The sequence below is a fragment of the Alosa sapidissima genome, chromosome 20 (assembly GCF_018492685.1).
Source record: "Alosa sapidissima isolate fAloSap1 chromosome 20, fAloSap1.pri, whole genome shotgun sequence".
Classification (NCBI taxonomy): Eukaryota; Metazoa; Chordata; class Actinopteri; order Clupeiformes; family Clupeidae; genus Alosa; species Alosa sapidissima.
The window spans coordinates 5,337,704-5,363,971 of record NC_055976.1 but is presented as its reverse complement, the minus strand read 5'-3'; the positions used below and the strand labels follow the sequence as shown (position 1 = coordinate 5,363,971).

Sequence of the window (26,268 nt, the reverse complement as noted above, 5' to 3'; positions counted from 1 at the left end):
TTCAGAGCTTTCATGAAGATGTAGTAGGATTGAGCGAGAGGGTTAAATGGCTTTTTGAGATCACACTTGTATGCGTTCCGGAGTAGCTGAGTAGGTCTGCTCGTCTATTACTCCGGGCCAGTTGGTGGCGTGGTGTTCTACTGCAAGGGTGGGAACACTACAGCAGACCGCTCTGTTTGTTGTCGTTTGAAGCAACAGTAATGTGTTTTTACTGATGACCTCGTGATTTACCAACGAAAGGTAAGAATATCAAAGTATATATGTATTGCAAATCACATTTTATGTTATGGGTAAGTCTGCGCTTTGCGCCTTTGAGACAGCAAGCAGGCTGTATCTTCAGAGAACGTTACTGGTGCTGCCCACTGGTCTGTAACGTTAGCTAGCACTACTAGCTAGCTAGCTAACAGTTCAATTTGCAATGATTTGATTTAGTTAGTTGCCTGGCCACAACAAGAAACGTTCTTAAACTAGGCCTACAGTACACAATAAAGACCTAATCGTTTACAATATTTTGCGCAGCCGTGTAATGTTGCACAAACTTAAATTCCGTTTTCACTTTAACGTTAATGTTTGGCAACTGTTAGCTGCCAATCTTGGTACTGCTAAGACATGCCCAGCATGTTCCCAGTAACGCTAAGTTATTTAGCACAGTTAACACTATCGAACAAGAATGCATTCAAGTACCGGTTGGTTTCTTGATTTACCTTTTCCTGATTTACCTGTTGAGAGGGCTTGCAAAGTTATCGTGAATAGCGACATACACATACAATTAACGTTAGCAAAGTTACTCACTTAGACTTCTACCCAGAGCCATATAAAGGAGCCTAGAATCTACTTGGAACTTTTGTAACGTTTTTGCTCCTGCGCTTAAAAGGTGATGTATGTAAGACCAGAGAGGGTTAAAGCGGAATCAAGGATCTTTGGTATGGCATTGTAATAAATCATAAAATGATTAAAACATGCCATCAAAGATTAAAGAAACATGTTGTTCTCAAATACTGGCTTCACTGTAGGGCTGGGATAAACGATTATTTTTTTAAAAGATTAATCTAGCGATTATTTTTTCGATGCATCGATTAATCTAACGATTCATTTTTTCAGTCCGATTCGATTTCGATTCGATTATCTCCCAATTAATTCACTAATAGCAACATATACATGTTTATTTACATATATGAATGAAAAAAAATGAATTCTTTAACATTGTAATATATGTTTATTGCTCTTAAGATTCCAAAATAAAAGACTATACAAGTGCAAAGTAATGCATTCTTAGTCAGAGGTAGCATTCAATAAAGTTCAGTAGTGTATGTCTAATTGAGTGCCTGTCATTTTAAGACGTGTGGGAATCCTTGCAATTAACATTAACACAGTTAAAAGGCTGCTGATGTGTGGATGCAATTCATAACGTAGTTAGTTCAAATAACGGTTCGTACTTCTCCTTTGGACAAGCACTTTTCCATTTACATCGGGATTTTGCAAACATTCAGATCACATGCAGAGGAGGAGCAGCGGGCTCGTTACGAGAGAGAGCGGGCGGGGCGAGGAAAAGCTTGTTGAGTAAAAAGTGCAGCTCAAAGAAATGATCTTATCTTTAATTTAAATAGTATCACTACAACATAGAACATCAATGTGTGGTGGCCGGTTTTGATTTCGTGGTGCCCAGCCACAGATTAGTCAACGTATGGAAAACACTGAAGGTGTCAAATTAAAAATATTTAGCAGCACATGTTATGCTTGACGAATCGAGACTCATATTTTGCGTCGACGTCATCGATTACATCGACGCGTTGTTCCAGCCCTACTTTACTGACATTAACAACAATGGTACAACTAGGATATTCACATTCAGACTTTGATTTGCAGCCTGCTATACTGTTTTGAGTTTGTGGGGTGGCACCATCTGCCAATTTACCCAATCACACAGTAGCATTTCGACCTTTGGATTGCCAGATTAGCCTACTTTTGATTTTTAGCACTTTTAATAAAACAGTACAAACTTAGGATTCAATTAAAGGCCAAATTGGTTTAGGAACTTTTTCTGGATGTCTGGGATTTTCGAGAACTCTCTCTTCAAATATGCTTCACAGGCACTCAAGAGAATACAATTTACACAGACCTCTTCTTCTCTCTCATTTTACAACGTCAGGTTTCAAGTGAAGTGGAATTTTCAACTGATTTAAAATTAAGGCTTAGGGACTGAAGTAAAAGGTACATTAATTGCGGCAATACTACGGCATAGATCCCTAAAGAAAGGTAAGACATTGCATCATGTCTCAGAACCATCCATATAGAAGTTCGCGGACGGGATACAGATCTCAAGACGACTTCTATGAAGACCCCGGTTCACAGTACACTGGGCAGAGAGATGTTTACCAAAGACCTGAAGACCTCCCTCACCCCCAGAGTTACCAACCTTCCAGCCGTGACCAACCTTCCAGTCGTGCTATGGAAACCCACACATCTTTGAGACCTGATGTCCTCAATATTCTTGATAGCTGTGGGCTAGAGCCCAGTGACCTCTCTCTCCTCGCTGAAATGCCAGAGGACCTCATCACCGTTGAGACCCTACCCCATCTGCTGAAAAAGCTGAGGGACAGTAAAAAGCCTGGTCCTGTGCCTCCTGCTTCTGCCTCCCATTTCACCACCAGTGCTCCAGCACCAGCACCTCTGCCAGCCTATGAGAGGAAGCGGCTTTCTACTTCCACAGAGTACCGGCCAGTTCACTCGCCTCATCCCGCTCCTGCCAGCTCACGCAATCTCAGAGAGACGTGGCAAGATCACAACCTTGACCAAAGGCATACCAGCGTTTCTGCTCACCATTCTCGACAAGGGGTCACCTCTAGCTATGCGGTAGAGTATGGTCATTCTAGACGTAAAAATTTGCATCATGACCATTCTGCAAGCTATGGCGCAGAACCAAGACAGGGCCGCATTTCAGCTTCTTCCCGGCGTGACATTGACTACCGACAGAAGCCTGTGGTTGATGATGGTGAACCACCGTATTTCCCGAAGAAGGACGTGCACCACACATTGCCATCGAAGAAAGAGGCATCAGATTTTCATGGCAGAACTCCATCTGTTTTCCCATACGCCTGCCAACTCTGCAACATGGTTGTACTTTCTAACAAGGTAAGTAATGTCACTTTCATTCGTGCTTTCCCTCTCTCAGTGATCTTCCTTGTGTTATCCGTTTGAGTGGGCTGGGCTCCACCGGAGAAGCAGGTAGGTAGCATAGAAGAGCTGTCATGTTCAAAACTGGTCATTTTATTATGTAGATATGTTATAATGGGAGTTGTTTTACATTTCATATAAGTAAAAGTATGTTGTATTTTTTAAAGGACTGGAATCAACACGTAAATACTGCTCAACATGCTGACAGTCAGCTCAAGCTGCTGCAGAGGTTGGTAATTTTAATGTGTAACATATTAGAATTTTATTAGATAGATAGAACACTACAATTGTTGAATTTTACCTTTTTCCGTAACAAGTTCCGTAACTTGTTTTTATGCACATAAAGGTATCCAGCATGGGACTGCCACATCAGTTCAGTCAGAAGGTATGCACCAAGATGTACTTTAAGTTGTTTATCATGCAAATGTTTTTTTTTTTTTATTCTGTGTAATTTTGTAATTCTGAGCTTTTTGACTTGCAAAGCGGGGATGATGATCATCCTCCTACAAGACCAACTGCCCATGATCGTGCAAAAACAACTGCCCATGATCGTGCAAAAACAACTGCCCATGATCGTGCAAAAACTGCAAGACCACAGAAGAGATCTAGCCAGTCCATGGGTAAGAAACAACTTCTGCTGTATCAGGCTAGCTAACAGGAGACTGTCTGTCTTGGCTGCAGCACCTGAATTGTGTAACTACCAGATGCACTAGTATATATTGACTGACTGTTTTCTCTCAGTATAGGAACAGCTTTATCTGTACAGTCACATGCCAATTTGGCCATTTGATCTAATAATCTTTCATCATTAGTGTTGCGGGACCAGACCTGCTTCCAGAGTTCAATCTGGAAATGAAAACACTAGTAAACATTACAGAGCTTTCACTCTCTTTCACCTCCACATTGGCCAGTACTTTTATCAAAAGGCTTTAAATCCTCCCTAAGAAAACATTTAAGCTGGTTTAGATATGTTAAATGCCATTAATGCTGTAATTATTCCTACCTACATTCAGTCCACATTTCATCATCGCTGTGTACAGGCATATGTTGGTTGTGTAAGATTAAGTGTTGATAAATATGGGAAAAAGAATGTTTTGTAATGTAATGTAGCATGATTATTCTCTCATGTTAATCTCTGATCAATTTCCTTTTCCTTTAGAGGGACCCCCTAAAAATGAAAAAAGACCCAATCTGAAAAAAGTGAAAGAAAAACCCAAGGTAAGTATCAGCAATCCAGCTCACAATGTACTTACAGTTAGTGAATGGAAATGCATTTGGTAACACTATTTTTTCATGTCCTTGCTTCTTTACTTAGATTGTCGGCAAAGTTATTTCTGTCAAATATGCTGCCAAAAGTATTGATGAGGAGTATATAAGGAGGCTCCTGGGACAGTTTGGGGCTATCATCAAAATTATAATGTTCCCGTCATTGGTAAGTAGTTCTTGCTCTTCACTGACGCCCATCACTGCTGATCAAGGTGAAGGCCCCTGGTCACTTGCTTGTCTAGCTAGATCAGTAGTCCTCAAAGTGTGGGACTTGCCCCACTAGTGGGTAATAGAGAGTGACAGGTGGGGCGCGAGGAACAGCAGGAAATATTTTACAGAAATCTATCTTTAATAATGCCTTTCTTTTTTGACGAGGAGGATCATGGATTCAAAACAAAATAGCCACATACTAACAAAAGAGTCATAAACCGACCAGCATATGAATTAAAATAACATCTGATGCAGCAGACCAAGACGGAAAATGTAACATGGGAACCAAAATGCGAAATTATTATTATTATTATTTATTTTTTTTTAACACTTGTCATTTTGCCAGGTTGATATGATCAGGTGGGTTTTGAAAATTCCCCACCTCCAAAGTGGGGAGCTAGACACATATTAAACCATCAATAAGACTGGAACTTTGTGACAAAATAAATGTATCATCAAAGTATTCTATGGTGTCATCATGAAATCAGCAGTCATCTGAAAGAACTAGGGATGCACGGACACCAGCTTCAGATATTGGGCCGATAGTGTGCCCGTACTCATACTCACAAAAGTTCTCCAATACCACACACCGATACCACTTCATTGCAATGTTTCCGCTAAAGCATAGTAGCATAACTGCTACCCTTAAGAAACTGCTACTATGCTTTCATGTGCCGCCGCTAGGTGTATTTCTGGGGGAAACATTGTAATATTGCATTACATTACATGAGACTGAAGGCTGTGATCATAGGGTATCTTGTCATTCTTTATTTTTTGGATTATTGTAACAACCAGAGCTAGAAAAGAGAATAAAACTTATCCTCAAATTCACTGCATTTTCATGCTAGCCTAATAGTTACTTTTCTGGTAGAAATATTCAGATTGGTATTCGGTATTAGCAAGTACACAAATGTAAATACTCATATTTGGTTAGAAAAAATGGTATTGGTGCGTCCCTAATCAGAACTTCCGGACTTGCGTGAAAAGTTTGACTGAACCATCTGCCTTAACTATTATTTCACATGTGAAGGCATTGGTGAGGCCTGTATGCTCTCTGGCCTTGTGGATTTGAGAGAACAGTAAACAGTGGCAGGGCTATCCTAAGCCAAGATTGTATATTGTATTCAGCTTGTAGACAAAACACTTGTCCTGTTGTTTATCATGATTGTTGCTACCCTGCAACTGTGTGTAAAAGACCCTGACTATTCAATGTGGATCTCAATAACACAGGCATTTGTGGAAATGGGCTCTAATGATCAAGCCGGAGATATTGAAAAATACTTCACTTCAAATCCATTGGAAGTGGAGGGAAGTCAGGTTGTCTTCACTATATCAGAAGCATTTAAGTTTCTTAAGGTAAGTTTTTGTGTTTTGTTTTTTGTTTTGTTTTGTCATTAAATCAATATTTTGAAGTAACTGCACGAAATTGATGAATGTATCACGTGTTCATTCTAGAGTTCCAAGGTGGTGTGTTTCTCACCCTTACCTGCTGGAGAAGGACTGACCAGTGAGCTTACAGCCATTGCAAAACGATTTGGTCCTGTGAAGAACACCCTGTTTTTACCTTCTCGGGTAAGACACATCCCAAGCAGTGTATTTTGATGAACAATAGAAAACACAGTGTGATGTCTTTAGACTTGATTATCGCTTGTTGTTATTGGAACTGTTGTATTACAGTTTTTCTCAGTCTATTTGGTGCATTTCTCAAATCATCGCAAGGCAGCTCTATTTTCTATTTTTAAAACTACAAAGTTACACATTATTGTGTGTGGAGGGGGTTGATTGCAAGACAGTGGATATGTTTCAAAGTTTTTTTTTTTTTTTGACAGACATTGTGACCGTATAAAGAAAACAAAGGCTTTTACAGTATTGTACTGTACATCTTTCTATACATCCTGATATTTCTGTCTGTTAAGTCACATATATTTATATATGCTAGACAGACTATGACAACTAGTTATGACTGCTAGTTTAACACATTTGCATGTAATGGCACAAGCGATTAAAGTAGGCCAATTTGTTTTATGGGGTAGGACTATTCAGCAGGGAATCAGTATAGTGCATTTTGACTAAAATAATATTTGCAAATTGCAATTGAAAATTAAAAAAAAAAAAAACTGAGTCAGTGGCATGGATCTACAAGAGCATTGCTATCTGTTCAAGATGATATGGAATTTGAACAAACAGTTTTGAGAATTTCAATACTGATCTGAGAAATGCACCAAAGCAACTGAGAAAAACTAAAGCAATATAAGACTCGTGATAGTGGCATTGGTAAGATCAGACATGTCAAAGTCAAGGCCCGCGGGCCGGATGAATTATCTACAGCCCCCGGGATGATATTTGATTAGTATTAGAACCGGCCCGCAGGCCGCCGCCGGCTGCTGTTTTGCATGCACCAATACTCCATTTCCCACAATGCAACGGTAGCCCACGAACTCACTGCGACGCCGCAAGTGGGCCTCGGCTTCATTATTCATCAGTATTCAGTCAGGGCAGATGTCAACTTTCAGCTACCCCCCTCCCCAGTGTTGTGCCTGAACGTGTTCATTGAACGAAAGTTCATGAACTCGTTCATATTTTGAGCGAACGTGAACTGAACGTAGGCTACTGTATTACTACTGCCTGATGAACGTTACTGTGAACTCGTTCATTCTGGTGTCTGTGAACGGCACGCTCTTTCAGTTTAACTTCGTTGAATAGGGTGTCAGATTTCTACAGAGCCTTCCACGTGAAAACCCGGCTAAAAAACACCGTAAAAGGCCTTAATATGGCAGCACGCAGGTCACCATTTGTCAAACTATGGGCCGCGGTCCGCAATGTGGACAATGGTCTGCAGAGTGAAATTATTCCCGGGTCATCGTCTGATAATTTGCTGCGCAATTGATCAAGGAGCCGCGGACAGAAAAAGAAAATAAACATTTCTGCAATTAGTAGAAAATACTTGTTTGGTGTCATCAAACATAGAGGCATAGAATTAAGTCGTGGTATGAGCGTTTATTCAATGCATGCGTGTGCACGTTGGTAGCAAAGCTAAACTTCAACCTATTGGAAGGCTATTTAATTATGAAACGACATTTAATAGAACAACGTGGATTTATGCAACTTCCATAAAAAAACTATTAATTAGTCTCAGTTAAAAATAGTTAAAGATCTCCAGATCAGTGATTTACGCATTATCTGATCCGCCATTTACCATTCACAAAAGCTGGTATTGTGTTTCCTGAATCCTTACATTCAGGCATTCAAATTAAATGTAATTAAATAGCATATAAATATTCTATCAGTGTATGATGCTTGCATGAGGGAAACATCCCAAAACAACGGCACCCATATAACTGCTGTTGTTTTGAGTATTTCTCATGCAAGCATCATGCAACAATGCAAAAACAATGAAACTATTGTAGGCCTAATTATATTTTACATTAGTAAAGCAGTACTCTGATGTGCATGTTTTCACAAACTTTTGTGAACAATCTTAGCACTTTAAACATTGACTGTTTTGAAGTGCATGTATAGCAATATAAAAATAATAATAATTGTGATATTATTATGATAATTTGATGGGGGGTGGGAGGAGGGGTTCATGGGTTCATGTAGGTGGGCCCTATGACCCCAAAGTATGCCTTGACTGGGCCTCAGGTCAAAGACGTTTGAGAAAGGCTGATGTAGACGACAAAGCAGCAAGGAGGCATCGTATGATCATTTAAACAAGTTTTATGACGAGGTCGGTGAGGATGGGAAAAATCGTATATTTCTGTGCAAACTTTGCCCGCACTTCAGTCACAGTCATTATTCATTTAATCATTAAATAAAATACAGTACACGTCTTGGTTCAATAGGTTACGTGCAGTCATTTTAATATGTTTTAATAAACATTGAACCAATCTGGCCCTCGGCTTGTAGTAAATTTGTTTTTTTGGCCCTCTAATGTATTTGACTTTGACATCCCTGGGTAAGATATATACCTACGACTGCGGTTACCTGCAGCATTTGGCGTACTGAGTGCTAAACCACAGCCCTGGGTATATCCTTTACCAACACCACTCTCTCACTAGTGCAATATTGCCTACTTAGAAAACAATCAGTGATGTACCCATTCCTCTATAGGCCTATGTAGAAATGACCAATGCAGCAGATGCAGAAGCCATGGTAAATCATCATGCCTCCCAACCATTGAAACTGAAAGGGACTGTTATTCAAGTGGACTACTCCTCAGAGTATGAAACACTGAAGTAAGTATATGTGCCATTTTAGCTTCGATTCTTTTCTATCAATTGCCTGTCTTTACTGTACTTAGAACTGTCATTAATGTAAGCAATGCTGAGATGACATTACAGAATCATTAGGAAATGTTTGCCTGATGTTGTATTCTGAGTTGCCTGTTTCTGACACTTTTTGCACCTTAAAACATGACGTATGTACAAAACTGAACTCATGTAGATCAAAGCGCATTTTGCGTGCCACTGAAGCGCAGAATTGCGATCTGCACTTTTCTTACTGATGCATATGCATTTATGGGAGGGTGAGGGAAATGTGGTAGTATTGTGCAAGCACATGGGATGAGAAGTTCTAATAGTGATTGATTAGATTCCGCCATATGTATGAAAATGGCACACGTCTGTTTTGTGGTGGAAAACTTTCACCTTTTAAAAACAGGTATAATCAACATTGCAGTTATATGCGTCAATTAGAGAAACTTTCAGAGACAGCAGAATCCGTATCTGGAGCATCATTTTTCTTCATTGTTCTATGTCAAAAGCAACACTAGCTTTTGTTTGCCTTTCTAATGTCGTATTGTCACTTTCATGACACCAACTTCCCAATCTGCTACTAGGGTATTAACTTATAAGTCTGTCATAGCCCTAGTCTACATGCAGTAAATAGTAAACAATATTTTTTTTAGGTGGAGTAGGACTACTACTCTGTATGTCAATGCTTGTTGACATCTTATTATGATGTATGATCGCTAAACTTTTGATTCTTTTTAATGTCGCCATCAGTTAACTCCATTCAAATGCGCTTGTGGTTCAGCTGTGGGCACGCAAATGGCATTGTAGTGGAGGCGGGAGCGAGCGGGGACAGGCTTTACATCATGAAGTGACAGTTTAGTATATTCCATGCAATATGGCAAGGCACAGTGCTCAGTTTCTGTGCATAGAAAAACTCTTTCTTTGTACATCCAGCCCTCAGTCTACTGGATTGGGTCATACTTTTTTCTTTTCCATCCACTGGTGAATAACTGAGATCTTGTCTTAACAGAGCCACCTTCACATTGTTAATTTGCAATTTGTTAATAATGGCTGTATTCTTTAGGGATTGTGCACCTGAGAAAAGTACAAAATGTAAATCCCCTGAAAAGCACACTAGGAGAAGTCACAGATCCAGAAGCCAATCTCGAAGTCCCAGGAGGAAGTCCAGAGACCGAAAAGACTCGAAAGAGACAACACATTCTTCCCAAAGCCAGAAAGATTCAAAGGAGAGAACACATTCATCATCACACCATCGAAGCAGCTCTGCTCCAAAAGAGGAGAAGCCCAAAGGGAAATCTCAAGATTCTCCCCCAAAGCCAGTTCCTCGGAAGGTTTCTGAAGGGAAGGCGAGCACTGACAAGGAGGGCAAAACAAGTGAGGAAGTAAAGCCGCCTGGAGCCTTGGAAGCACACAACTCTGACAGTGACTCAGACCTGGAGGGAGTGGCAGTGATCGCAGAGGACGACGAAATGGAGGGCGTGGAAATTCTCGATGCAGTGGACTCCGATGGGATTGAGGTGGAGGAGGAGGATGACGAGCAGGTGGCCTCCAGAGACGGAGATCAAGATGGAGAGCAAGAAACGGAGGAGGCCGAAGTCCAGGAGAAGGCAGCAGGTGAGGTTGAGTCTGAACCTGCAGAAGAGAAACTCCCATCTGAGGGCTCAAACAGAGTTAGTCGTTCAGAGAAATCAGAAGCGTGTGAAGAGTCGACAGAGAGTGGGGCGTTGGTGTCCTCTAGCAGTAAGGAGGAACACAAGGCACAACGCACTGCAGAGGGATCCGAAAAAGGAGAGACTCATTCTCAGTCTGAAAAAGAAGTCATAGAAGTGACCTCTGGAGGAGATCAGGAGAATGAGGAACTAAATGAGAGCACAGCTCAGGACGTGGAAGACACAGCCGGAAACAAGGAGGAGGCACCACAAGACATGGAGGATGGGTCAGCAGAGATGGAGCAGGTCGCAGATGAGGAGGTAGCCTTTTTTGTTTGTTTTAAGTGCAATTGTCTCCTGTTAATTTAGACGGGATAATCAACTATTTACTCCTACTCTACAGGAAGAATTTGATTTTCCAGAGAGCCTTGAGAACTTGATTACTTTAGATGAGATTGATGATGAGGATTCATCAGATGAACAAGGTATTGTAGGAAATCTTGTAAACCACATGTGATAATAGCCAGCATATACACAAATTCACATGATGTTTTCATGAGACTAGAAGTGTATACTACGAAGCAAATTTTGCATAACAAGGTATGTTTTGTGTTGTCATTGTTTTGTGCTGGACAAACCCTGAAGTACACTGAGCTCCACTGGCTTCCCTTAGCCACCCGCATCAAATAAACATACATACATTGCATACGAAGTGATTGCTGGGTCTGCACCCATTTACTTAAGTGCTCTCTAAAACGTATATTACCCATCGACCGCTGCATTCCTCCAAGGAACATCATCTGGCACTGCCACTCCCACGGCAATCCAGACTTTTTCCATCTGTGGTCCCCCTATGGTGGAACAATCTGCCATCAGAGCAGGGGCGTGCCTCTCTATCTTCAAAAAACTCAGCTAGAGGTGCCAGGCTGCTACAGTGTTAGACTCTGTTCATGAGCCCCCATGTTCATGCCCCTAGAGTGTAGCACTGTAGCTGCAGCAACCTGAGCTAGGTAGTACCGATTGTTTTCAGGGGTTTTTTTTTTCCGTACCGACCGTACTCGTGATCTCAAGAAACAGAGATATATGTGAAAAATGGCCGGAAATACCATAGTGATCTATGATTCACCTGACTTATGAAATTGTGTTATTGTAAAGCCTGGCTTTTGGCACAACATAAAGCACTAATCTTGCTTCGTAGTATACCCCTTAGGTTTAACTAAGTTTGTTGTTTCGTGAAGATGAATTAATGATGAATTTGAACCAGACACTATGCTAACAACAATGGCTGTGATGAATGAATATACTCTGTTTTTCTTTAGATTATTTTCAATATTAGTGTAAATGACAGATTTAGTATAGATTTGACCATTAAAGCAATATTTAAAATGTGCATGGTGCAAGATATGCTATCTTTTTGTTTCTTTTTGTCTTGTCTTGCAGATGCAAAGAAATCACAAAGTTCGGTATGTCTGTCAGTCTCTCTTAATGTATGGGCGCAGTGCAGGGTTAAATTTAGAAATCAGGTCTGAAGTTTCAAAAATTCCATAGAGATGTGTTGATTACATTTCCCTTCAATTTACAATTGCCTCTAGCCTCTAACTGACTTAGTTGAAGAGTTATATACCATATTGAACGTGAACTATGACAAATGGTAATGAAATAACCATTGAATTCAGGTTTTAGATCAGAGAGTCATCTGCCTCAGGAATTTGCCACAGGCATATTACACAGACGAAGAGTTTTGGAAGATTGGGAAGAGGTATGGAAAGGTGGCGCGCTACTTCCTGATTCGAAATCGATGCGAGGTGAGTAGAGTTGATGCATGTTAAATGAAGGGCCCCGAGTTAGCTTTCACTATGAGACTAACATTCCAAAAGCATTTTCCACCAGGAGATTCTATTTATAATCGTGGGTCATATGTGTTCTTTTTCACTCTTTCCCTCTAAGTTGCCACTGCTTTCTCTCACTCAGAGCAAATCTCTGTTTTTTGTTTGATGCCTTAGACATTGTACTAAACAGTGCAAAATACTAAACTTGCTTACACAATTTCTTGTGCAGGGCTTCATTGAAATGGAGAATGGTGATGATGCGAAGAAAGCAGTGAGCGACTTGACACGAAGGAAATTTATATTTCACAATTATGCCTTGGAGGTTGCACTCTCTTGGAAATACAAGAAACTTGTCAATGCGTGAGTCTTGCTATCGAATCTCATGAAGTCAGGCAGTTTGATAGATTTAACATGTTCATCTCATCCCCCCCTGTCTGGCTACTTCTTATCTGTTTTTTGTTTTACCTATTTTTACCTCTAGATGGGTTCCCGAACCTGAGAAAAAAGACAAACACCAGTGCAGCAAAAGCAGTGAGAGCAGAGAAAGGAGCCGGTCACGCTCAAGTTCCAAATCCAAGTCTCAGTCGAAGCAGTCTCCAACAGAATCCAAGGACAAGAAATCTGATCAAAACAAGAAGCTTCGAGAGGATTCAGAAGCTTCGGCAGAAAAGCCCAGTGAGACTTCCAAGAACCAAGAAAAAAGTAGTCCAAACAAAGATTCCTCACAAAAGGCCGGGGAGGAGAGCCAATCGCCTGTCAGAGAGGTACAAGTGAACAGAGTGTACTGTTCAACAGACACTTTTGTCTGTGTGAAATGAGGAAGAGCACAACATTTATCTATTGTAACCATAAAGCTATTATTTTTAGGAGTCTGTGAGCACTGACAAGGCAGCCACCAACAAAGAGACCACAGTGGCACAGCCCATCAAGGCAAAGCAAGACGAAGATGATGGTCTTAGCCAATACCAGCCAAACAATCCTGTCGGTACGCCACCCCCCAGTCCCCCCCCCCCCCCATGTGCTTCCTGAATGAGCTTATGAATTAACAGATTAATCTTAAGTCTCTTTTCCACTGCATGGTATTAGCTCAATTCACCTCGACTCTACTTGCTTTTTTTGGTTTTCCATTAGCAAAAACTGGTGCCTGGTACTATTTTGGTATCGCCTCCGTTGAGGTACCAAGCGAGCTGAGGCGATACCAAAAGATGATGTGAAAGTATTGCAGGTTACTGATTGGTGGCTATTTACATTGCTGTGTTCTGGACAAGACAGTCATTTAAAATGGATTGTAATTTGTTTTTATTTGCAGGTGACTCAGCTATTCTAGTCTCTCATAAAGTGAAATCAGAGGTGGAAAGGCTGCTTAGTTTAGAACTCCTTAACCTCAGTGTTTGGTTAACAGATAACAAGCTGTCTCTCCACCTTGGCAAAATTCTTTTTTGGGGTCCAGAGATGAACTGAAAAAGTCTTTGAGGTTTAAGGTAGTCGTAGATGATGTTGAAATTACGGCCAAGGAAGCGGTCACACAACAAACTGGGGAGGAGGGAGGAGAAACAGGGGAGTTTATGTCCCAAAGAGTTATTCCTAGCAAGAATATCCAGCCTCTTAGATAGTAACACCTTAAATACCCTGGCCGATGCTCTTGTTCAATGCCATCTTGACAAAGCTACAAAGACAAGCTACAGATATGTCAAAATAAACTGATCAGAGATATCCTTAAACTACATCCTAGAACTTATCTTCTTCCTGACCATTTCTCTAGTCTTAAACGTCCCACATACTCGCCACTCCTGACCGTTGGGCGACAATGTGACGTCACGGGAGCGCCGTAAACCATTTATACAGAGACGGTTGATAAAGCTATAGAATCTTTGGGAGAACCTTCACTCTCGGAACGCTTCCGGTGTGGTACTGCATCTAGGGGCGCTCGCGGGCGAGTCCAGAATGAATAGAGGTCTTTGGAGCTGTACCCCTCAAAATCCACTTTTCTCGGGATATAATTTTTTTTCAAGTAATTTGAATATTGTATTCGAAAGGGGAGTCAAAGACAATACACTTGGTTGAGTATTATATTTTTTAAAGTCACTTAATTGTTCTAAAAAGCCTTTCAAACGTGTCAATGACGTCATTCATTAGCATGATCATAGCATAGCATCAATGCTAGCGTGGCTCCCGGATTATTTCATTTTTGATTGATAATCCATATCCATTTTGCGAAAAATAAAATAAAATCTGAGGGTTTCAGTTGTTAAATAGGTGAAAACAATAAATGTAGCCATGTAGCTCCATAGGACCCCATGTATTTTGGACTCGCCCGCGATCGCCATCTAGGTGAACTACAGCCAAATTCGGTTTGTATGGGATTAATAGAGAGTGGGGAGGCTCTCCGTAGACGGGCTCTGTTGCAATATTCTCCTGAATTGGCATTGGCCTCAATGGCAGTAAAAACTACCCTCTGTGATGATACTTCTGACTTCGGTTGCTGCTATTCATTACCATCTAGTTTCCAAGGTGTGTGCAGATAGATAGATAGATACTTTATTCATACCGAGGGAAATTTTAGCAAGTAAGCTAGCTGGTTGGTGCTGAGAAATGAGTTTGTGTAATTTCCTGAGGTGGAAAGAGATTTTTTCAGGTCTTAGATATCCTTTGGTTGAAAATAAATATCTATGTTACCTTTTGCTGGATTATTGGCATGTCCCTGTGTCCTAGGTCTTTCATCTTAATTCCCTCTGGTAGCTTCATTAACTTATCCAGCAGACTATTCAAAAATCACGAACTCTCGCTGGTAACCTAGCCAGGTTAATTTCCCTCTCTCTTCAAACTGACTATTCAAACATGTTTATGTAAGATGTGGGCTAGGCTATATGAAATGCCTGAATGTGGTTTATGTCTCTATAGAGGCACGCATGCTCCCTGATCTTGGCTCCAAGCTCATCCTGCTTGTCGCATGCATCTGAAAAAAAAAAATCTCCGGTGCACGACCTGCTGCGCGAGGCTGAAATTTCTCGTGCTACAGAGAATATGACGCAATTTTGACGTCACATTGTCGCGCTACCGGTCGGATGCGGCGAGTATGTAGAACGCTTTAGGTGGCTCAGAGTGGAGGAGAGAGTTTCCCAACTTCAACAGTGTTTGGTTTATAAGATAAGAAATAACCTGGGGCCGTATTACAGAAACTTCCTATCTTAAGTCCTAGGTTAAGATAGGATATGTTTCTGTAATACCAAATTGAGAAAAATCCTATCTTATCTCAAGTTAAGATATCCTAAGTAGGCGATCTAGCATCGACGTTCAACTTTTATGTTTGTTACTTAGCAACAGATGAAACTTGTTGTTGGATCACCTCACTTCACAACTAGCAGCTATCATAATAATAATTCAATGTGGAGTTCATTACCCGTTGGAAACTTGATGTAACTTCGCGCTAATCCACCAATGGCTTTTGCCACCTCTGTTAAAGGAGAATCCTGGTGTGATATTGACCTAAAGTGTGTTGAAACATGATACCGAGTGTGAACGTATGTCTAGCTCATCTCGGCTTGTCCCCTGCACTCAGAAATCGGGCGCTTGTTATCCGCCTAGCCATGCAAATAAATCACGGTTTTACACCATTTACGAGTCTCAAAGTAGCTCCATACTTAGGCCTAATTGTTAGACTTCCGAGGGCCTTGACATTTAAAACGAGACATTGTGAACTTTGAAAAAGCACTAGTTTATTTACAAGACGATTTATACAGACAGTACCTGCGCTACATGTAGCAAAAGAGCAGCCATCTCGCTTATTTGTAACAGTAATTTGACAGTTAGGAGAGCTGATGGGTCATCCTAAAGTTAGGACAGTTTATTTAGGATTTTGGTAACTTAGGATATTTCTGTAATACACATTTCCTATCTGGAGTTAAGATAAGAAACTGACTTTAGGATCGGCCGTTCTGTAATGACTTTTTTCCTAAATCCGATCCTAACCCTTGTTACCGTAGTTACCAAACAGATAAGATAGGATTTTCGAGTTAGGAAGTTTCTGTAATACGCCCCACACCCAAGTATGTAGGCCTATGTAATTACTTTTCTAAAATTAGTGACATGCACAACTATTTCACCAGGGGAAGTTCCACAGATTACAGGCTCTGCCATTTTAAGAACTGTATGGGAAAGTACTCTTTCCTATACTCGGCAGCTGTCTTGTGGTATGGTTTACCTTCCAACTTTAAACTGTGGAGCTCATCCTACTTTCATTTTAAATCTTCAATAAAAAATGGTTATCAAATTCATAAACAAAATCAAAAGATCATTGAAGTACTAGGAATATTGTACCGTCTGTTTGTGTGTCTGCTTGTCTGTCTGGCAACTTGGCTCTTGTTTTTTCTTTTGTGTTTTTGATGTGTTTTTACTACTTTGTCTTGACTATTAGTTGATAATTACTTTCCCCTTTGTCCTCAGTGTTCTAGTTCATGTGTTATTACTCCCCTTCCATCTTAAGGAGCACAATAGAAACAAGCCTCTGGGCTTTATTGTGTTTTTTTTTTTATCCTTTTGAACACTTCTTGTTGATTGTTGTTCAGTAAAGTTTTCATTAATTAATTCATAACTGAGTAGAGTAGAGGTGAGTTGAGGTGATACCATTCAATGGAAAAGGGACTGTAACTTAGTGATATGAATGGTGAAGTATGTAAAGAAGTGTGATGTAACTCCACCACAGGGCAGGAGTTTGTGCGACCTGTCGTGGGATACTTCTGTAACTTGTGCAACATCATCTATGCCACCGAAGAAGAGGCCAAAAATGAACACTGCAGTAGCCTGCCTCATTTCCAGAAGTTTAAGGTGAAGACTTCACATTATTATCATGTTTTACATTTTAGCTATTGATTGCATAAGATCATGTAATGAACATGTTTGCTAATAGAATTGAATGGCAGGGATTTTCCTTTTTAGTAATTTTGCATGGCTGTAACGACCTTACATTATGTTGATTTTGCCATTGACAGAATTACATTAAAGTCTGTATATATTTCTGTATATTTTCTGTATATTTTGAGCTGTACATTAGTAACAAAGAAAGGTATGTAAATGTTAAAAGCCTGATACAAACTACTTAAAAATACCGGGGAGGTTTTTGTCATCTCTGACAATCATTCTTCAAAGGAAATTGTGCTGAACATTTTTACTTATTTCCTTAACATTAAAACATTTTCCTGACTTTTTTTCTCCCCCATCATTTCATAGGAGCATTTGGAAAAGACGAAGACCTGAACAGCAGTTGAGTTTTTTTTAAATGTTTTTTTTTTTTTTTTTACTGACGCATGCCATTTTTCAACTTCCAACAGCCTTATAATTGTTGTTCACATACCATGATGTTTTTGCTATTTTGTTAAACTGAGCAAAAAATGGCACATAATTCTATGTTGAAATAAGTCCCCTGTTTTTGTTAAGATTACCATGTCTCATAATAACTGTCATTTGTGATTAAAGTTTAGAAAGCAGGAATGTTAATGAGTTTACTGAATTTACTGTACATCTGTATAACAGTGTATACATAGTCATAGACGGTACGGAGTGTTAAAGCAGCCCTTGATTTTTGGGTTGAAATGTTTCCACACATTGTTCAACACCAGTATCTCAAACAACTGAACCGCTTTAGGTCACACAGGTATCCACATATTTGTTACTGTAAATTATTTTTAATGTTAAAAGAAGAAAAAAAAGGAAAATATTTTTCATTTTTTTATATTTGCTTGAAATCAGAAAGTCAAACTCCAAGACAGTATATTCAATTATACATGTATGTATGTATGTATGTATTTAAACTTCAAAATTGTGATTAATGTGAAAGGTACACAAATCTTTCCAACTATTTACAATGTTATTCATTCATAGGGTGAAATATATGGAAAAAATATCTCTAACATTATGATAAATATATTTCTTTTTCAAAAATATAAACCCTTGATGAAATGTATGTAGGTATTACGACACAGTACAGTTGGCAGATTTCAATGTTAGCCATGTTTTATTTATTTGTATTTTCAACAAAGCCTGGGTATTTTTTAAATGACTTTACTGAATACATCAAACATTTCCTAGAAAAGCACAAGACCTGACAGAGGACGCAAACAAAGTTTTCATTTTCTAGTCTACGTAATTAAGCAATGTTAAACAGACCACTTTCAAACACCAACTTAGGAATCCTTCAAATAAAACCTAAAGATCAACATACAGGACTTAGACAGTTAAATTGATGTGCGCATCACCAACAGCATCAAGTCAAATGGCAATGTTTCAAGCATGAAACTGCATTTTCTGATGAAATAGTGCTGTCATTAGTAGTGTGGTTTATTTCTGTTGGAAAAAGAGGAGGAAATTAATTTCCCTTTTCAAATGAGGCTTTCGGTCAGAAACCCATCTTACCGATAGATATCTACTCCGGGACATCATTTTGACGTATTTTATGTATGCATGTATATTTTGATGTATTTATTCAAACATAAAAACAGCGGTCAATGTTCAATTGTATTGAATCCACATGAATGTACACTTTTTTACAAAGCTTATTACATTCTTGCAGGGGGTGAAATATGAAAAAAAGATGTGTTTACCATCATGATAAATATATTTCTTTTTCAAAAATATAAACCCTTGATGAAATATATGTACGTGTTAGGACACAGTACAGTTTGCAAATTTCACTATGGCCGTGCTTGTTTTTAGCCTGAGTATTTTTAAAATCACCTTCCTGAATACATCACCTGTTTAATGATAAGTGTTCATAAACATGACATCAATTTCATTTAAATGTATCCTGTGAGTTGGTGAACCAATATGCAAAGAATCCATATTGCTCACCAAATCCAAATTTAGAATCTCTGTGATGTCATCCCCATGCTCCAGGGTGACACACAGGGGTACATTTAGGCACTGACTGGAATATTCAGGAACTTCATGGAACTTCAAGAGGCAGTATAAAGCAGTGAGAGCTCACCGTGCTGAAACCAAACAGACAAATCCAAGGCTACGCTACGAGTAGCAAGAAGCAAGACACAGCAAGAACTCCCGACTCTCACTGAAGATGTTGAGCCTTCACGGATTCCAGCCCTCCCTCAGCCCCTTTGTGGACTTCTACTGGCCCGTCCGCAGTATCTGGCCTCAGGTCCGACCTCTGGACATTCACACAGATCTTATGCTGAGAAACATGGAAGGTATGCCAAGCAGTCTGGAGCTCCTGAAGAAACTTCAGCACCACATCTTCCAGGAGATTGACCAAATCCCAGCTTCAGAGGAGCTTCATCCACTTCCTTGCAACCTTGAGAAGAAGGGAGATGGTTTTGCTCTGACGCTGGACACTAAAGACTTTTCTCCTGAAGAGCTGTCAGTCAAACAGGTGGGCAACAAGCTACAAGTGAGCGGCAAATCTGAGAAGAGACACGAAGATGGAAAAGGCTCCTACTCCTACAGGGTCCAGGCCTTCAGGAGGGAGTTTGATCTCCCAGAAGGGGTGACTCCTGAGGCTGTGACCTGCAGTTTAGCAGAGGGAAAGCTTCACATTGAAGCACCAGGAAAACAGACGCCTTCCATCTCTGAGAGGGTAGTGCCCATCAACTGCAAAACAGCGGATTCCACAGAACAGTTGGAGAAGATGACAAAAGAGGACAACGCCACCGATGCAGACGAGATGAAGCAGTAAAAAAACTGTTGAAAATGGACTTATTTCCATACTTGATTAAAAAAGCTGGACTTTTGAAATGTTATTCAATTTCTTATTCTGACTGCATCAGGCTAAATGCACTGAATCTTTTTTTTTTTTTATAATATAAACAATCAATTTGTATGATCCCCCCCCTTTTTTTTCAACAAATAAATGTTTTGATGATGTTAATTCATGCAATATAATAAACCTGTTTATACTGAACAACAATCATAACGCTTACATTGTACGTCTTCTTTTACTGACAGTGTGAACACCAACTCTCAAAATACAAACATTTCCTAGAAAAGCACAAGACCTGACAGAGGACGCAAACAAAGTTTTAATTTTCTAGTCTACGTAATTAAGCAATGTTAAACAGGCCACTTTCAAATACCAACTTAGGAATCCTTCAAATAAAACCTAAAGATCAACATACAGGACTTAGACAGTTAAATTGATGTGCGCATCACCAACAGCATGAAGTCAAATGGCAATGTTTCAAGCATGAAACTGCATTTTCTGACGAAATAGTGCTATCATTAGTAGTGTGGTTTATTTCTGTTGGAAAAAGAGGAGGAAATTAATTTCCTTTTTCAAATGAGGCTTTCAGTCAGAAACCCATCTTACCGATAGATATCTACTCCGGGACATCATTTTGAAGTATTTCATGTATATTTTGATGTATTTATTCAAACATAAAAACAGCGGTCAATGTTCAATTGTATTGAATCCACATGAATGTACAATTTTTTTACAAAGCTTATTACATTCTTGCAGGGGGTGAAATATGAAAATAGATGTGTTTACCATCATGATAAATATATTTCTTTTTCAAAAATATATACCCTTGATGAAATGTATGTACGTGTTAGGACACAGTACAGTTTGCAAATTTCACTATGGCCGTGCTTGTTTTTAGCCTGAGTATTTTTAAAATCACCTTCCTGAATACATCACCTGTTTAATGATAAGTGTTCATAAACATGACATCAATTTCATTTAAATGTATCCTGTGAGTTGGTGAACCAATATGCAAAGAATCCATATTGCTCACCAAATCCAAATTTAGAATCTCTGTGACGTCATCCCCATGCTCCAGGGTGACACACAGTGGTACATTTTGGCACTGACTGGAATATTCAGGAACTGCATGGAACTTCTAGAGGCAGTATAAAGCAGTGAGAGCTCACCGTGCTGAAACCAAACAGACAAATCTAAGGCTACGCTACGAGTAGTAGACACAGCAATAACTCCCGACTCTCACTGAAGATGTTGAGCCTTCACGGATTCCAGCCCTCCCTCAGCCCCTTTGTGGACTTCTACTGGCCCGTCCGCAGTATCTGGCCTCAGGTCCGACCTCTGGACATTCACACAGATCTTATGCTGAGAAACATGGAAGGTATGCCAAGCAGTCTGGAGCTCCTGAAGAAACTTCAGCACCACATCTTCCAGGAGATTGACCAAATCCCAGCTTCAGAGGAGCTTCATCCACTTCCTTGCAACCTTGAGAAGAAGGGAGATGGTTTTGCTCTGACGCTGGACACTAAAGACTTTTCTCCTGAAGAGCTGTCAGTCAAACAGGTGGGCAACAAGCTACAAGTGAGCGGCAAATCTGAGAAGAGACACGAAGATGGAAAAGGCTCCTACTCCTACAGGGTCCAGGCCTTCAGGAGGGAGTTTGATCTCCCAGAAGGGGTGACTCCTGAGGCTGTGACCTGCAGTTTAGCAGAGGGAAAGCTTCACATTGAAGCACCAGGAAAACAGACGCCTTCCATCTCTGAGAGGGTAGTGCCCATCAACTGCAAAACAGCGGATTCCACAGAACAGTTGGAGAAGATGACAAAAGAGGACAACGCCACCGATGCAGACGAGATGAAGCAGTAAAAAAACTGTTGAAAATGGACTTATTTCCATACTTGATTAAAAAAGCTGGACTTTTGAAATGTTATTCAATTTCTTATTCTGACTGCATCAGGCTAAATGCACTGAATCTTTTTTTTTTTTTATAATATAAACAATCAATTTGTATGATCCCCCCCCTTTTTTTTCAACAAATAAATGTTTTGATGATGTTAATTCATGCAATATAATAAACCTGTTTATACTGAACAACAATCATAACGCTTACATTGTACGTCTTCTTTTACTGACAGTGTGAACACCAACTCTCAAAATACAAACATTTCCTAGAAAAGCACAAGACCTGACAGAGGACGCAAACAAAGTTTTAATTTTCTAGTCTACGTAATTAAGCAATGTTAAACAGGCCACTTTCAAATACCAACTTAGGAATCCTTCAAATAAAACCTAAAGATCAACATACAGGACTTAGACAGTTAAATTGATGTGCGCATCACCAACAGCATGAAGTCAAATGGCAATGTTTCAAGCATGAAACTGCATTTTCTGACGAAATAGTGCTATCATTAGTAGTGTGGTTTATTTCTGTTGGAAAAAGAGGAGGAAATTAATTTCCTTTTTCAAATGAGGCTTTCAGTCAGAAACCCATCTTACCGATAGATATCTACTCCGGGACATCATTTTGAAGTATTTCATGTATATTTTGATGTATTTATTCAAACATAAAAACAGCGGTCAATGTTCAATTGTATTGAATCCACATGAATGTACAATTTTTTTACAAAGCTTATTACATTCTTGCAGGGGGTGAAATATGAAAATAGATGTGTTTACCATCATGATAAATATATTTCTTTTTCAAAAATATATACCCTTGATGAAATGTATGTACGTGTTAGGACACAGTACAGTTTGCAAATTTCACTATGGCCGTGCTTGTTTTTAGCCTGAGTATTTTTAAAATCACCTTCCTGAATACATCACCTGTTTAATGATAAGTGTTCATAAACATGACATCAATTTCATTTAAATGTATCCTGTGAGTTGGTGAACCAATATGCAAAGAATCCATATTGCTCACCAAATCCAAATTTAGAATCTCTGTGACGTCATCCCCATGCTCCAGGGTGACACACAGTGGTACATTTTGGCACTGACTGGAATATTCAGGAACTGCATGGAACTTCTAGAGGCAGTATAAAGCAGTGAGAGCTCACCGTGCTGAAACCAAACAGACAAATCTAAGGCTACGCTACGAGTAGTAGACACAGCAATAACTCCCGACTCTCACTGAAGATGTTGAGCCTTCACGGATTCCAGCCCTCCCTCAGCCCCTTTGTGGACTTCTACTGGCCCGTCCGCAGTATCTGGCCTCAGGTCCGACCTCTGGACATTCACACAGATCTTATGCTGAGAAACATGGAAGGTATGCCAAGCAGTCTGGAGCTCCTGAAGAAACTTCAGCACCACATCTTCCAGGAGATTGACCAAATCCCAGCTTCAGAGGAGCTTCATCCACTTCCTTGCAACCTTGAGAAGAAGGGAGATGGTTTTGCTCTGACGCTGGACACTAAAGACTTTTCTCCTGAAGAGCTGTCAGTCAAACAGGTGGGCAACAAGCTACAAGTGAGCGGCAAATCTGAGAAGAGACACGAAGATGGAAAAGGCTCCTACTCCTACAGGGTCCAGGCCTTCAGGAGGGAGTTTGATCTCCCAGAAGGGGTGACTCCTGAGGCTGTGACCTGCAGTTTAGCAGAGGGAAAGCTTCACATTGAAGCACCAGGAAAACAGACGCCTTCCATCTCTGAGAGGGTAGTGCCCATCAACTGCAAAACAGCGGATTCCACAGAACAGTTGGAGAAGATGACAAAAGAGGACAACGCCACCGATGCAGACGAGATGAAGCAGTAAAAAAACTGTTGAAAATGGACTTATTTCCATACTTGATTAAAAAAGCTGGACTTTTGAAATGTTATTCAATTTCTTATTCTGACTGCATCAGGCTAAATGCACTGAATCTTTTTTTTTTTTTATAATATAAACAATCAATTTGTATGATCCCCCCCCTTTTTTTTCAACAAATAAATGTTTTGATGATGTTAATTCATGCAATATAATAAACCTGTTTATACTGAACAACAATCATAACGCTTACATTGTACGTCTTCTTTTACTGACAGTGTGAACACCAACTCTCAAAATACAAACATTTCCTAGAAAAGCACAAGACCTGACAGAGGACGCAAACAAAGTTTTAATTTTCTAGTCTACGTAATTAAGCAATGTTAAACAGGCCACTTTCAAATACCAACTTAGGAATCCTTCAAATAAAACCTAAAGATCAACATACAGGACTTAGACAGTTAAATTGATGTGCGCATCACCAACAGCATGAAGTCAAATGGCAATGTTTCAAGCATGAAACTGCATTTTCTGACGAAATAGTGCTATCATTAGTAGTGTGGTTTATTTCTGTTGGAAAAAGAGGAGGAAATTAATTTCCTTTTTCAAATGAGGCTTTCATAGATATCTACTCCGGGACATCATTTTGAAGTATTTCATGTATATTTTGATGTATTTATTCAAACATAAAAACAGCGGTCAATGTTCAATTGTATTGAATCCACATGAATGTACAATTTTTTTACAAAGCTTATTACATTCTTGCAGGGGGTGAAATATGAAAATAGATGTGTTTACCATCATGATAAATATATTTCTTTTTCAAAAATATATACCCTTGATGAAATGTATGTACGTGTTAGGACACAGTACAGTTTGCAAATTTCACTATGGCCGTGCTTGTTTTTAGCCTGAGTATTTTTAAAATCACCTTCCTGAATACATCACCTGTTTAATGATAAGTGTTCATAAACATGACATCAATTTCATTTAAATGTATCCTGTGAGTTGGTGAACCAATATGCAAAGAATCCATATTGCCCACCAAATCCAAATTTAGAATCTCTGTGATGTCATCCCCATGCTCCAGGGTGACACACAGTGGTACATTTTGGCACTGACTGGAATATTCAGGAACTGCATGGAACTTCTAGAGGCAGTATAAAGCAGTGAGAGCTCACCGTGCTGAAACCAAACAGACAAATCTAAGGCTACGCTACGAGTAGTAGACACAGCAATAACTCCCGACTCTCACTGAAGATGTTGAGCCTTCACGGATTCCAGCCCTCCCTCAGCCCCTTTGTGGACTTCTACTGGCCCGTCCGCAGTATCTGGCCTCAGGTCCGACCTCTGGACATTCACACAGATCTTATGCTGAGAAACATGGAAGGTATGCCAAGCAGTCTGGAGCTCCTGAAGAAACTTCAGCACCACATCTTCCAGGAGATTGACCAAATCCCAGCTTCAGAGGAGCTTCATCCACTTCCTTGCAACCTTGAGAAGAAGGGAGATGGTTTTGCTCTGACGCTGGACACTAAAGACTTTTCTCCTGAAGAGCTGTCAGTCAAACAGGTGGGCAACAAGCTACAAGTGAGCGGCAAATCTGAGAAGAGACACGAAGATGGAAAAGGCTCCTACTCCTACAGGGTCCAGGCCTTCAGGAGGGAGTTTGATCTCCCAGAAGGGGTGACTCCTGAGGCTGTGACCTGCAGTTTAGCAGAGGGAAAGCTTCACATTGAAGCACCAGGAAAACAGACGCCTTCCATCTCTGAGAGGGTAGTGCCCATCAACTGCAAAACAGCGGATTCCACAGAACAGTTGGAGAAGATGACAAAAGAGGACAACGCCACCGATGCAGACGAGATGAAGCAGTAAAAAAACTGTTGAAAATGGACTTATTTCCATACTTGATTAAAAAAGCTGGACTTTTGAAATGTTATTCAATTTCTTATTCTGACTGCATCAGGCTAAATGCACTGAATCTTTTTTTTTTTATAATATAAACAATCAATTTGTATGATCCCCCCCCTTTTTTTTCAACAAATAAATGTTTTGATGATGTTAATTCATGCAATATAATAAACCTGTTTATACTGAACAACAATCATAACGCTTACATTGTACGTCTTCTTTTACTGACAGTGTGAACACCAACTCTCAAAATACAAACATTTCCTAGAAAAGCACAAGACCTGACAGAGGACGCAAACAAAGTTTTAATTTTCTAGTCTACGTAATTAAGCAATGTTAAACAGGCCACTTTCAAATACCAACTTAGGAATCCTTCAAATAAAACCTAAAGATCAACATACAGGACTTAGACAGTTAAATTGATGTGCGCATCACCAACAGCATCAAGTCAAATGGCAATGTTTCAAGCATGAAACTGCATTTTCTGACGAAATAGTGCTATCATTAGTAGTGTGGTTTATTTCTGTTGG

At 39.8% G+C, this 26,268-nt stretch overlaps 5 protein-coding genes across 6 annotated transcripts; all 5 read left to right on the top strand.

Moving 5' to 3' along the window:
- Window positions 1–88: 88 nt before the first annotated feature.
- Window positions 89–17,874, top strand: matr3l1.1 (matrin 3-like 1.1). Of its 2 annotated transcripts, XM_042073813.1 has the most exons (19): window positions 98–240; window positions 2,150–3,132; window positions 3,342–3,403; window positions 3,521–3,559; window positions 3,658–3,794; window positions 4,334–4,392; window positions 4,490–4,606; window positions 5,881–6,006; window positions 6,106–6,222; window positions 8,761–8,885; window positions 9,967–10,873; window positions 10,956–11,037; window positions 11,993–12,015; window positions 12,229–12,357; window positions 12,611–12,741; window positions 12,863–13,145; window positions 13,249–13,366; window positions 17,084–17,205; window positions 17,608–17,874. In XM_042073813.1, the coding sequence occupies exons 2-19, from the start codon at window positions 2,272–2,274 to the stop codon at window positions 17,632–17,634; spliced, it is 3,465 nt and encodes a 1,154-aa protein (XP_041929747.1). In that variant the 5' UTR covers window positions 98–240; window positions 2,150–2,271; the 3' UTR covers window positions 17,635–17,874. The 2 variants fall into 2 exon arrangements, with proteins under 2 accessions (XP_041929748.1, XP_041929747.1); XM_042073814.1 differs by lacking the exons at window positions 13,249–13,366; window positions 17,084–17,205; window positions 17,608–17,874 and adding an exon at window positions 17,444–17,545 and having other exon boundaries at window positions 89–240; window positions 12,863–13,162.
- Window positions 17,875–18,986: 1,112 nt separating this feature from the next.
- LOC121693944 (heat shock protein 30-like) lies at window positions 18,987–20,299 on the top strand. Its single transcript, XM_042073816.1, has one exon. The coding sequence runs from the start codon at window positions 19,448–19,450 to the stop codon at window positions 20,060–20,062; it is 615 nt and encodes a 204-aa protein (XP_041929750.1). The 5' UTR covers window positions 18,987–19,447; the 3' UTR covers window positions 20,063–20,299.
- Window positions 20,300–20,927: 628 nt separating this feature from the next.
- Window positions 20,928–22,186, top strand: LOC121694367 (heat shock protein 30-like). Its single transcript, XM_042074512.1, has one exon. It carries the CDS (start codon window positions 21,335–21,337, stop codon window positions 21,947–21,949), a length of 615 nt encoding a protein of 204 aa, XP_041930446.1. The 5' UTR covers window positions 20,928–21,334; the 3' UTR covers window positions 21,950–22,186.
- Window positions 22,187–22,814: 628 nt separating this feature from the next.
- LOC121694787 (heat shock protein 30-like) lies at window positions 22,815–24,073 on the top strand. Its single transcript, XM_042075125.1, has one exon. The coding sequence runs from the start codon at window positions 23,222–23,224 to the stop codon at window positions 23,834–23,836; it is 615 nt and encodes a 204-aa protein (XP_041931059.1). The 5' UTR covers window positions 22,815–23,221; the 3' UTR covers window positions 23,837–24,073.
- An 835-nt stretch (window positions 24,074–24,908) lies between these two features.
- On the top strand, window positions 24,909–25,937 carry LOC121694786 (heat shock protein 30-like). The gene has a single exon (XM_042075124.1). The coding sequence runs from the start codon at window positions 25,088–25,090 to the stop codon at window positions 25,700–25,702; it is 615 nt and encodes a 204-aa protein (XP_041931058.1). The 5' UTR covers window positions 24,909–25,087; the 3' UTR covers window positions 25,703–25,937.
- Window positions 25,938–26,268: the final 331 nt, after the last annotated feature.